Source organism: Leucopleurus acutus (genome assembly GCF_964270905.1).
Source record: "Leucopleurus acutus genome assembly, chromosome: 18".
In the NCBI taxonomy this organism is placed as follows: Eukaryota; Metazoa; Chordata; class Mammalia; order Artiodactyla; family Delphinidae; genus Leucopleurus; species Leucopleurus acutus.
This window is the reverse complement of record NC_139160.1, coordinates 11731097-11744886: the sequence shown is the minus strand read 5'-3', so window position 1 is coordinate 11744886 and position 13790 is coordinate 11731097. Positions and strand designations below refer to the sequence as shown.

General features: G+C 40.2%; 1 protein-coding gene across 8 annotated transcripts in view; it reads left to right on the top strand.

The window, feature by feature from the left end:
- DCLK1 (doublecortin like kinase 1) overlaps window positions 1-13790 on the top strand; it is a gene marked incomplete at both ends in the record, with an annotated part of 324629 nt that overhangs the window by 247208 nt on the left and 63631 nt on the right. For 5 of the 8 annotated variants that reach the window (XM_082859405.1, XM_082859401.1, XM_082859404.1 and 2 more), the window contains 2 exons: window positions 2336-2354; window positions 3283-3377. In XM_082859405.1, coding sequence (XP_082715531.1) covers window positions 2336-2354; window positions 3283-3377 — 114 coding nt within the window. Of the gene's footprint in view, window positions 1-2335; window positions 2355-3282; window positions 3378-7479; window positions 7537-13790 lie in introns of those variants that run through there. The other 3 variants (XM_082859406.1, XM_082859403.1, XM_082859399.1) reach the window with 3 other exon arrangements.

The window sequence follows — 13790 nt, the reverse complement described above, 5'->3', positions numbered from 1 at the left end:
CCCTCCCTCCCTCTCTCTCTCTCTTTCTTTCTTTCTTTCTTTCTTTCTTTCTTCATACAATGCACCTCTAGCCTTAATCCTCTTCAGTCAGCCAGTTAACCACATCTGATAGCTTTTGCCTCTTCAATCTCTCTGGAATGTTTCCATTTCCCTCCACCTCCACTGCACTACCCTAGGTGGAGCCGCACCATCTCTCTGACCACAGGACCTTTTAAATGTGCCCCTGTCTCTCCTACCTGGACATTCGGCTAAGGGATGTCCCTGCTGCCATTATTGTTCCCCTCTCAAGCATTCTTGACAGGGTAGAGCTCTTCAGAGCTTTTTAAAATGCAGATCTGATCCCCTGGGTTCCAGCTTAAAATCATCCAATGGCTTCTCATTGTGCTTTGGATAAAACCCAAACTCCTTAACTTGAATTTCAAAACCCTGCGTTATGTGACCCCTGCCACCTCTTCCATCCTCATTCGTAAGGTCCTTCCCTCCAACACCACTTGGCTGCTATGCTAACTTGTTTAGGCCCCTTCAAAGCACCACACTTGCTCCCTCCTCCGTGCCCAGCCATGAAGCAGGTGGTCCTCTTGCCTTGGAACGCTTGCCCTCACTGTGCCCTACCCTCCTTCCCCTGGCAAACTCCTCCTAATCCTTAAGATCTGGCTTCACTGCCTCTTACCCTCTCTGTAGGGTGTAGGCCAGTCTTGACCCCATAGGTGGTTAGGATTCCAACAGCAACATGCAGTACTTCCTCTCTCAGAATACTCTGTTGTGATCACTAGTTGAGTTGTGTGATTTCCCTGCAGGCTAGAAGGCCGGTGCAGTAGGGAAAGTGGTGGTAAGGAGTGCAGGGATTTCGGCCTCCACCCTGTATTCGCTGGTCAAGTTGCTTATCATCTTTATGCCTCCTCATCTATAAACTAATACTGCTTGCCTCACAGAGTTATCCTGAGAGTTAAATGAGATAATATGTGTGTGTGTATATATATGCATATATGTGTGTATATTGGGTTGGCCAAAAAGTTCATTCGGGTTTTCCTGTAAGATGTTACGGAAAACTCAAATGAACTTTTTGGCCAACCCAGTATATCAGTATAAAAGGTTTAAGTGCGTTAACTAGTCCATAGAAAATAAGTCTTCAATAAACTGAGATGCACGCGTAATGAATACTTAGTAAACGCAAGCTTTTTGTTGTCGCTTTGTTTTGTTGTTTTTAAGCTGAGTATTGCTACGGCTGTGTTCCTGGGAGTGCGCTTTCCCCTTTTCTTTATGTGCCATTGGCTTGGTAAGATTAGAGTCCCAAAAGTAAAACTGTGAGTACTGTGTTTGCTTTCCCATTTGCTCCTTTCTTCCCAATCTGCGTAGCCTGTAGGAGTGATGTAAAGACGTAAAGTGATGTAGAAAGTGGGCGAAGAAAATATTGTGTTCACAAAGCCTGTTTTCCAGTCAACTCCTAGGGGATCCCATGCCTTATTAGTTGTGGATTCTGCCTCTGCCCACAGTTCTTTAGTCCTTGTCTGCTTCAGAGCCCTTCCTATTAGAGGCACTGGCAAGGCAGTGCAGTGCCAGGAGGCCCAGGCATCAGGCTCATTCAGCAAAGACCGGGCCAGAATGCAAGCAAATTAAAGCATTCTCAGGGCTTCCTACTTCAATCTGCCCCCCAAAAAACAAAGAAGCAAAACATAGGTGTGTGCATGTGTGTGTGTTAGAGGGAGTCACCAAATACATGTCAAAGGCAACACACAAATTAGTGCAGCATGAGTTCTGTGACATTTGGTAAAGGTCTTTGGAGAAGACGACAAAACAAGGTGCTTCCCAGTTCCATGGCCCCTAAGGTTTGGTGCAAACACTGTGTGTGAAAAATCACCAAACATGTACCTCACCACTGAATTTTGTGAGGGTCGACTCATTACCCCTGTTACCTGGTAGTCTCCAGGCTTTAGAAGAGTTCTTGTCATTTTGATTTTTAGATGAGTCACTGGGTTTGTTGCCCCCAGAGGCACTTCATTATGATTCAGTGTAAAGCCCTGAAAGGACTCAGCTTCCGGGAGTTAGGGGGTGGGATGAGGGCTGCAGTGGTTCTGCGTTGGCATGAGGCTGAATTGACACCTTTGATGTAGCCTAAGACAGAACCCGCACCTCCCACTGCTGCTCGGAAGACGTCAGCCTTACGCAGAAAAGGCATCTGCTAAGGAATCCTGCTTCTCATTCAGCCTGCTCTGGGAGCAGCCTTAGCCATCGTTAACTAATCCAACCCTTCCCTCCTCCCCTGCGGTGCTGGGCTTAGTGCTAAGAAGGGATTTTGCCTCTTGCTCTTGTCAGGTTAGGCACTGAGACTGTGTCCATGTTAGAACTCATAGAAGGTAAGTTAAATGCATGATCCCTCTCCCTCACGGAAGGATGTTTATTTTGCGCCCTGGAGGACATTTGTGTCTCATTGCTAATCCTACTTCATTGCTGTGGATGTAAAACATGTAAAAATGTTGACATTTTTACAGGCAAAATAGTGGCGATCTGATACATCTTTACAGAGTCATGTCTTTAAGTGTTTTATCAGTTCTTAGAGGTGTTGTTACTCAGAGAAAAGAATGGCTTACGTGAGTTCTGTGGCTTTGATTCCTTTTAGGGATAATGTTTAAAAGTCTTGAGAGTCAGGTTGATTCTCGTGATGTAAACCTATTGAAAAGGCAGCTTTTATTTTCGACAGCAGTACAGATTAACGGTGAGGAGTTCCTGAGTGTCTGTGCCAGTTACTTTGTGTTGCGGGAGGCAGGTCCTTCTGAGTTAGGCTGGGGGTTGCATCGGGCGCAAGTGGATGTGGGAACTTCTAGAAGTGAGTTCTTAACTCTAAAAAGACAGTGATCTGTTTTCGCAAGACACGGGGACTATCACTCGTGAGCTGTGCTAATGTTTGCTCTCACTGGGTTGTACTGGGAAGCTAAACTAAAGAAGGAAGCATGGAGTCCATTGAAAATGTCTCAGAACCGCATGCCTAAAATCTCCGTGGGCACAGCTAAGAGCATCATTCATAAATTCATCAGGAAAGTTGTGCAAAGTACATTATTATTCTTTTTACTGTAACCTGCTGCTATATTCAACACTGGATTAGCAAAGCAGTGAGTTTCTGAAGAAGGTTTCTCCCAGAAGCTATTTTTCAGCACTGTAGATAAAAAGGCATCTGGAATGTTAGCAAATGTCCCTCTTTAATTGTTTGTTGCTCTGAGAAGATGATTTGTCGTGAGAATTCTTTAGTAAGCCACTTTTTCACTCTGTGATCCTCTGTGTTTCTAGTTAATGGAACCCCTGGGAGTCAGCTCTCTACTCCGCGCTCGGGCAAGTCTCCAAGCCCATCACCCACCAGCCCTGGAAGCCTGCGGAAGCAGAGGGTAAGGAAATGAGCACGCTCCTTGTTTAAGACCTGTCCGTGTCTCGGTGCAGATGGCACAGGTGCCGGCAAATAGGCCTCTCACGATAGCGCTGCTTGTCTCTAAGGAAGAACCAGGCGAGGACAGGAGGTGACCGACCTTGGGTCACTTATTACGGCTGCGGTTTCTCTTAGCTACGACTCGGGGCTTTAAATTTCCCTGTAAACTTGTCCTGATCTTAATTCCAGGGAGAATAGACAGTTGCTGCTCCACTTTGAAATACCTCACTCTTTCTGTCTCGAGTGCACAAAGACGTTAATGGCACTGGATTGTAAGCTTCCTTAGCTGAAATGAGTTTCATTAGAGACATCATCACTGGTCACCAGCCTTCCTTAAGAAAGAAAAGGAAAAGTGCCTGGATTGGAGGTGGGCGGGCCCTGGTGGGAGTTGCTTTAGGGCAAAGGATGGTGGTCCAGAGCCCCTGAGGGTTTCTGCTGCAGAGATGGTCATATGTGACCTGTGTTTTTGTGAATGAAACCCACACCGAGCACCTTCTCTTTCATCATGACCTGCATTTATCTTTGAGCTTCTTGTGTAATAATGGAGAAGTTGATTGAGCTTGGAGACCAAAGTCAAAAAAGTTACCGGAAACAGTGTTCGCTTCTCTATGCTAAGGAAGGGGGTGGGATTAGCTTTTCTTTCAGGATGGAAGAACGACTGTTCAGGACGCCTCACAACCTCTGCGGTTTGTCTTTCCCAGTAAGACCAAGGCAAGAATCACAGGAGTGGGACGGGGAGGAGGGGCATGGCGCAGTGGAGGCAACAGGAGGCCTTTCATTGGCCTGATTTCAAAGGCAAGGTGCGGAGGGAGGTTTCAGGACATTTTAAGAAGCTAGGGCTCTTTGGCAGCTTTTCAACTCAAAGATTGGATTCACGAATTTCATTTCTTGTACTGTGTGCTTTAAAATGAGACTTTAGGGCTTCCCTGGTGGCGCAGTGGTTGAGAGTCCGCCTGCCGCTGCAGGGGACACGGGTTCGTGCCCCGGTCCGGGAAGATCCCACATGCCGCGGAGCGGCTGGGCCCGTGAGCCATGGGCGCTGAGCCTGCGCGTCCGGAGCCTGTGCTCCGCAACGGGAGAGGCCACAACAGCGAGAGGCCCGCGTACCGAAAAAAAAAAAAAGAGACTTTATGTTCCATACATTTAAACTGCCTCCAAGAGGGAAGCTCCTCTTTGCAAGCCTCCTGCCGAGGTTGTGTCCACACACCCTCTGGGGGGAGGGTGAATAAGTCAGTCCCCAGTCCCCTTTGCAGCCTGGCCTGCCACTTAGCAGGTTGTACTGTCCTGATCGCTCCACTGAACCGCCTGGCATCAGGTCCAGCTGGTTTTGATTATTGCATGAGGCCTGGAGCTGGACACCAGCTCCTCCACTAAATGGCTGTGTTATCTTTGATAAGTCTGTTATCCTCTCCTGGCTTCAGTCAAAACAAAACAAAATAAGAGGCTCTTTCCAGATAGAAAACCCAATAATGCGACTCCAATTCCAGCTGAGTGTTTTCACTATGGTTTCTTCATGGCCACGGTCTAATCTGGCATTTTAAAGTGCAGGAATCATTAGTGAACTACTAGAAGAATGGGCCAAGTTCATTTAATCTCCTAAATGTCTATGGCTGAGTGGAGGAAGGGCTAGTGGAGTGAGTGATGCTTTTCTTATACATGTTACCCAGTGAGGCCCCCATCTATAGAGGCAGCCATTAGAAATAGGGCAGATTGGGGACTTCCCTGGTGGTCCAGTGGTTAAGACTTTCTTTGCTTTCCAATGCAGGGGGTATGGGTTCGATCCCTAGTTGGGGAATTAAGGTCCCACATGCCATGTGGCCAAAAAACCAAAACATAAAAGAGGCAATATTGTAACAAATTCAATAAAGACTTTAAAAACAACAAAAGAAGAAAAAGAAATAGGACAGATAGGGCCCTCTTACATAGAATAGTCTCTCTTTTGAGGTGTATACTTTGGAGACTCCACCTGGCATAGAAATCCCTCTTCATCCTTTGGGCTAATTAAATTAGGTTCAGGATTTAGCTCATGCTTCGTTGTTGAGATTAGATTAGAATGAGTGAGACTCCCTGCTACAGATCTGAGCTTCCCTCCTGCTGGCTTATGGCGGAGACTCCATCTTGGGGATGTAAAGCGCTGGGCTCAGCTCTCCCTTTGTTGGCAGAATGAGGCTAGAATTTGCTTCTTCTGCCCTGTGTATTTCCTACTTCACTATGATTTTGTCCAACTGAGGCAGAAAATTTCCATCCAGCTCCTAGCAGCTGTGTGGCCAGTGGCTTATGTAAGTAACACTGCCAGCGCTTGGGAAATGATGATAAGGGATGGTTCTCTTGTAGATTCTTCATTTTGTCATTTAAACTACCAGTGCAAGCTCCGTACTTGACAGGGAAAAACAATCTCGTTTGTTTTAAGGAGACAAAAGGTTTATCATCATCTGAAAACATTTATTAAACACATGTTGTGAGCAGAGCACCAGATAGTTTAGAGATGGTTCAGTTTCCAGGCTTTTGAATTGAGGCCGTAAATGAACATCCTCCATCCGTGTGCCATGTCAGTGAGCAGAAACATTCCCAGCTGCTTTAGTGAGAGGAGCTTTCATCTTGGTGTGGAGGCAACTGCATCAAATAATCCCTCCCAGTTAAAATGAGCCTAGAATATCCCTAAAAACTGATCCTGTTTCAAATTTGGTTAATATTCTTCTCAAATGGCTCTACTCCTATGCAGGAAATACTGAAATAAGTGAAAGATGGCAAGTGCTAAAAGAAGACACATCAAGGAATAAATTAACTCTTTTTATTGCAAATTGGAAAACAGTAGCTACTTCTCTTTTTCTTTCTGTGTTGCCTAGCAACATGGCCAGGGAAATGAGTGGGCTGCCTCTCCCTGCAACACACACTCACACTTCCTACCTCATTTTGAAACTCAGGAATGTAAGCTGCTTTTCTTTTTTAAGGAATAGTGAGACATTTGACCGCTTCTTCGCAAACAAGAAAATCTATACTTTTATTTATGTTAATTATGATGGTTTAATCAGCTTTTTTCCTTCCCTTAATATTTTTGTTACCTCTTTTGGTATTTTAGAATAGTCCTATACAATAGGAGTCTGCATGCCAGATATTTTTCTTCTTGAAAGCGCTGATGGCAGTGTACCAAGCAACTGCCCTATTTTTCCAAAACACTGTTATTTAAATTGCTGTCTAGAAGCGTTTGGTCACAGATGCAGATCCGGGAGGCTCTTTTCCATCCATGAACTTTCTGGGGTCCTGTTTCTTAATATATCAGGAAGAAAAGTGTTTTATTGTGTAGGTGGAGTGAAGCTCCCCATGATACTCCCACATGGCTGACTTTTGTAGATTATCTGATCAGTCAGTTGATGTGAAGAGTGGGTGGTTCAAAATAGAAGAGAAGCCAGGATTCTAGACACTCTCTGCAGATCTGAGCTCGTTGCCTGGTGACCAGCAGAGGGATCTCTTAGCAGAAAAGGGCGGAGGGGAGAAGAGGGAAGGTGATGGGTGAGCGGTTGGGGAACCGGGATAAACACTGGGAAGGGAGCAGGGAGGTCAAGTTCGCATTCTTTCCGTCTTCCAAACATACCATTTTGAAAAGGCAATGTTTATTGGGTGTATGCGGGGTGCAAATGCAACCCTTGAGTTGCTGCTCTGGGGCCAGAATTTCCTGAATGCCAGCTGGGGCTCCTAATAAATTATTGCCTGAGGTAAGCACCTTCCTCTTCTACCCAGAATGGGAAGGAAACGTTGAAGGAAGAATTGCCTAGATACATAGTAGCAGAGTTGGTGTTGACAGACCCCAAGGGCCCAAGAACCCAACTGGACACAGAGGAAGGCAAAAGCTCATGAGCAGATCAAGCCAATAAGGCAGAGTAAGCACCCTTTTCATCTATTTAGACGCTTTCATGATCTTCCCTCTTATCCAAATTTGACGATCTAAAGGGTTCAGTGACCTCAGAAACCGAGGATGCCCATTCAGTGTTGTCCCACTCCTGAGAGAGCGCAGGGCACCTAAGAAAGCCGCGTAAACAAATCTGTACCTGCCCTTCATCTTACAGGACCTGTATCGCCCCCTCTCTTCAGATGATTTGGATTCAGTAGGAGACTCAGTGTAAAAGAGACAATGGAGCAGTGTATATGGTTTGTGGTTGGGTGAAGGTTTCACGTTTCCTAAGCAAAAGTCTAACAGCAAAATACACAAAAGAGTTTTGCATACCTTGAAATTATGAAGACTAAATCATATAGAAGGAAATATCCAGGTATTTTATATTAATCCTTGAAAGAGATATTTTTTTATATCGCCTACGTTGATTTGACTGAGGGAGCTTGAACACAGACTGGCTCAATTGGTGAGGTTTTTGTGCCAGGCCTGGCTCTAGATGAATTTCATGTATGGGCCCGATCTTAGTTTCAGAACAGGCTAACGGTGTAGCAAGACAGTCATAATTTCTGTAGATGGGGTTTTCATTTTGATCATAGGTAAACATGTAGATACAAATTTTCTGTACAATTCTGTACAGATTTTCCTGTCTAAGCAGATTAAAATGCCACTAGCAGACATTTTTTCTTAAAGTTATATTCTTCTTAAACTTTACATTGCTGATTTTAAAGTACTTTTATTGCAAAACAATCAAAATATTCAAGTAGGGTTCTTCTTCTTCCTAGACAATATTCAGAGCTACCTGTCATTTTGTGGGTTAGTCTAGGTGAAGAAAAACACCCATGTCAAAGACATAGCTCATGAAGACTCTCTTGTTAAGCATAGGAACTTTCCTTATTTTTGTTGTAAAAAGTAAATTTTACTTTTTAAACTTATCTTTCATTGAAAACAACGTAAGTGTAGCTTAAACATGAAGAATTTTTTCAATGGCGTTGCTATAAATTATATAATTCCTCCCTATAACCATATATATAATTTTCCAAATATGTAAATGCTGAAGCTAGGAAGCTTTTTTTAAAACATACAGACCTAAAACATTGTGTCTGGACTTATTCCAAAAAACCAATTTGAAAAGCAAAATTCTTTTAAATGTTGCTACATAAATCAGGTCCCAAATATCCAAATCTCTACTCGGATAAATCCTGGATCTTACTGGTATTTTGGAAATTTTCATATGCAAAACTCCTTTGTGTTAAACTAAGTAAGTCTATGATCATAACCTATTGTTAATCATTAACCTACTAATTCTGCTTTCCTAGTCCTCTGTTTAAAAATTATAGTCAGCTTTGCTTAAACATAAAACAATTATTTTTAATCTGAGTGTTAAGAACTAATTTAATGTGTATGGTCTGTTGTATTTAGGCCATACCCTAGTGATCATTTAGTTTTACTAGTTCAAACACTAACAATTTAAGACTTGTGTAGCATGGTTTTGATATTTTACAGGCTTGACATATCTCAGTAGGTGATAAATTAAAAATGTATGATGCCACTTGGAGGCTTTTACTTGGGGTTTTCTTTTTCAAATTTTACTTGAAGATTGAATTTAAAAACAAAATGTTTGATTCAAAATGGAGAGAATTTCAGTTGTCATATACTGTTTTAAATGTTATCCATTTATCTCCTTGATAAATTGCTCAACTATCAAATTTTACCATCTGGTTTATAGTTACATATGTTACTATCTCACTTTCCAAGTGAATAAAATATTCCAACCATAAGAAGGAGAAGAAGAAAAAAAAAACAGTACAGGCAGCCTAACAGCATTTGAAAACTTAGCCTTATAAAAATTAGTGCCTCATTATCCTGTCTGTTGCAGAGAAAGACACTTCTCTGGCAGGTTATTTGAGAACTGCAAACTGAACCATTCCATCTTGAAAGAACAGTTCATAATACCTGTTCCAGACTTCAGATTTTAAAACTGTTTCCAATAGAAATGAACAGAGACTCCTGCTGAGATCAAAAGGCTGCTTTGTTTTAGCTGAAACAGTAAACATCTGTGAGGTTGCCTATGCTGGTGTCTGTTCTAGTTATGTCTTTGTAAGATGCATTACTTAATACAGTTGAGTCCATAAAAGATTAGTATGTATTTGACTGAACTGTCAAAAATGCAGAGAAAGCAGTGGAACAGTTAACCTAAATCTGGTGGGGTCAGATGGTCCAGAACAAAAAATAAATTCCAATAATTTTAGCTTCCCTGAACTGTCAATCTTATGGACAACTACTGCTTAGAAAGGTCCAATAAACGCTATTTGTTCTGGATAAGTGGTAGATATTGCCAATTGATATGAAGCCCAGGGCTTTGTTTAGACATGGCAAAAAGAAACTGGACTTGTACTAATTGCCGATAGATATCATGGCCAGCTTTCCATCCAAGCAGTTCCGAGGGAAATGCTATTCCACAGCATTTAATCTTTTGAACATATGACTTTTATTAAACGACTGTTCAGGGGCAATATATATCATTTACTTTTGAAACTAAAATCCCTCAGAGATTGAAACAGCACACCATTTATAGACTTTGAGATCTCTTCCTGTGCAGAGCATAATTCCATTATACTAAAGCAGAAATTAAAAAAAAAAAAAAAGCTTAGCAACAAACCAGAAGTTTTCAGTTTATTGGTGGAACCGAATTGATGATTTATAGGCACTTAAGATTTACTTACTAATAGAATTCTTTAAAAAAAAAAAATTAGACACTGAATTTTTAAATTGTTCTACTGGGCAGAAGAGACCTCCAGCAAAAGCAATGCATTTTTGTCCTTATGGTAGACCTTAAATGTTCTGTGAAGACATTGCACTCTAGGAAAAATTTGGTCTTTGGCACTTACATTTTCACCTTTAGACATCGTAGAGAACGATACAATAAACGTATCCCTGCTTTTAGCATTTTAGAAGTGCAAAACCTAATTATATATCAAGTATAAACTTCAGTGTGAACTCAAAAGACTGGTTCTGAAAGCCACGTGGTTTGTTTCTTCTTCGTCCTGCTTAATTACGTGGGGTGGGGCAGGAGTTCCCAATGTTTTCATACTGTCATAGACTTGTGAGACGTGGCAGGTCCACACCCATCTATACACATCCCTGTGTTCTTATATTGGCTCATCTAAATATTAAAAGTATCAAATACTATCTTCTAAAAACATTTTGAACCAGAATTCACGTGCCACATGTGTTCCCTATGTTAACCAGCAGGGGTATTTTGGTTGCATCCACTGCAAATCTGTACATGATTTTTTTTTTTTTTTCATTGAAAAGTAATGAAATCTAAAAGCCACATTTCTTAATACAAATGAATGAATATATAGAATAATATCCTTAAAAATAATTCCATATATTTTAGCTATTGGACTACTAAATTTTTCATATGTGGCCATATATCTACCCAGGTGTGTAGGTGTTTACGTAAATTTGCAGGGCCCAGTGTGTATATGGGTGTGCTTATGTAAGTATTTGTGTATGTTTATAGACCATAAATGGTAGAGTATGGTATTTGTGACACAGCCTTATAAGTTACTGGCTCTTGTGGAATTGTATGTAAAACCTTTCATGTCATAAATCATTACCCATGACATATTAATTGAGGCATATTTAACTTCAAAAGTAGTTTTCTAAACTAGTATGGCAAAACGGTTCCAAATAATAGGCAGATGTACTGATTTATTTTAAACAATTTGGAATCCAGTTAAACAAAAATTTGAAATTCAGATAAATCCAACATGGTGTTAACTATTAAATATAAGCATACATTAATGCTTATATTGTTATGTCCTGATATTCTATTATTAAAATGATTATATACTATCACTGTTGTTTCTCTAATGTGTATGACATGTGGTGATTGTCAGTCAGTATTCACTAAGAAAAGGAAGTATTGATTTATAGGGTTGTGAGTAGGTGAGTAATTATATTGAAACATAAATCGAAGAGAATCCAAACTATGTTTGATTTGAAGTAAGTTGAATTGCAAAGCCAGATAACCTGTAAGGCAGTTTTGTATGTTCTTTCAAAACACGATTCTAAAATATTGATGTATTTTCAGTAGTAACCCTACTATACTTCCTGTATGTGTGTATAACAAATATACACACTCCTGAAAATGTTAATTGAACGAATATATTGGGAATGAACTTTCTGGCCAACCCAATACTGTATATACGTACATTTCCTATTTATGCGTATTTGCATTAGCCTGGCTAGCATCTCTAACTGTGCATGTCAGTGACAACGATATCCCACAGCATTATAGTGTGAAAATTAGAGATATATTGAATTCGAAATACCAATTGCCTGATGCAGTTTGTTATACTGTCAGCTGAAAAATATTTGTAACTTTGTGCCTGTAATGCATGTGGAAAAGATAGGAAATCTGAGGCCCTAGCTGTAATTTTTCAGGGTGCATGATATATAGTGTCTTTAAAATGTGGTTCATTTAGTAAAGACGATGGATAAATTCCAAGATAGTATAAATGATGCATGTTATACATGGGTGTTTGTATTATATATGGCCACAAAATGGTTTTGAAGCCAGGGAAGTAGGTATCTGAAAGGTCATAGTCAAAGAACTATGAAAGTTAATTTTCTTGTGATGTGTTTCTTTGAGTTTATATTCATCAACAAGCAAGGAATTGAGTTTATTTGTTCTAAGGACATTTTACTTTGAAATACACTATGAATGTTGTAAATTTGGATAAAATTTTTGCAGAGAGGTTGACATATTTCCTGCTTACAGTTTGAGTTGCTCGGATGTGCATTCTCTTAAAAAAAGCATTTGGTGTTAAAATGTTTTAAACAGCAACATGTTTTAAAAATCCATCAGTTGAGGCCATCAGCAGAGTTTTTCAGAGCGAAATGATGAACTGTTTCATTGACCTACCCAATTTTGAAAGTTCCATCACTTTGTACTGTGGCTTCACTGTAAAATGTTGTACCTTGTGTTTCACACTGGACCATGTTATTCCCCTCAAAGTTAATGTTGTGACACTTACCACCTTAAAAATAACTATAATAAACAGGAAAAACCACCTACGTTGTTCAGTGAGTTTCTTTCAGAAAACTTGATAAGTAGACATTGAAACTGAAATGACTGTGTGGGGTAAGGGTTACATTCATAATCATATTTATGGTGTTTTATGATGTAATTAGCATCAGCAGATGATACCTGAGATACTGCAGAATGACATCGCATGACATCCAAAGTATAAAATACTGACAATAACAATGAAATAAGACTATTTTGTTGAAGAATTCTGTTTTAGTTGGTTATATTAAAATCACTAATACACTTGCCTCTCAGGGTTGCATTAATGGTGAATATGTCAAACAAATTGGCAACTGGTTGAAAAAAAGAAATTTTAACCATAGTAACTTCCTCCTGGGCATGAGGGCATTTTTCCCAAAGTCATCTAACTTGCAGGGGGAAAAAATGTGCATGTGTATATAGGTGCATGTGTGTGTATGAAAGGTATTTTAAAAGTGCTAAATAAATAAATATATCATAAAATAACTATAATAACAAACTTGATTACCCAACTTTAATATAGAACAAAGACCCATAATCTGTTTCATTCTTAATATGGTATATAAGAGAGAATAGAAAATTCTACTGGCCTAGTTAGAAAAAAATTTTTTACATTAACATTATTATAGAAGTCTAAAACTCTGGTTTTAAATCTAACATTTTTACTAGGTTCATTTTAACCTTAAAATTGTAGTTTGCTGTAATTGGTTCTCTTTATTATTTCCATGATAACCTAAATATAGTCAGTACTCAAAGCAATAATGGTACAGCTGGAAGGAATGTTTACAAGTTTATAAAATTCCAAATTGTGCTTCTGCTTTCTGAATATAATAGACTTCAAAGTGAAATGGAGCAGGTGCCTGAAAGAGTAGTGCTGGGAATCCAAACTGAGGAGTAAATCATGGAGGGAATTATTTTCTTGAGAGGAGATTCCCCTTCCAAACTATGATTTCACAGCGAGGAACTCCTAAGAGGAGACCTGGTGCCCACCAAGACAAATGGTTGAGATTCTAAATGTACAGATCCTGGCTTTAAGTGAGCGTAGTGATTAGACGGTAGCAGCAAAGCAGACTGCCCCATACAACAGAGTCGTAACTAAACGTGTTTATTTTTGATATCTTGGCTCCGTGGTTTCACTAACATAGATTTCAGTATTCCCATTTTCATTTTCTCTTCCTCTGAGTAAACCTATTTTATGAATGACAGTTCTACAGTCCTTTTAAAACTTTGACCAAATGTTTATAACTTTTTACGCATTTCAGTATTCGTTCTGAGTTATGCACGTGTTTGCTATGCCGTAAACTTTAGGTTATGCGTACTGTGGAGAATGCAGACAAGGGAATTTGGAAAAAGGAATGACTTTTGTGCCTTGCTTCAAGTAATGGAGCCTTATTAGTTATTGTAGATTG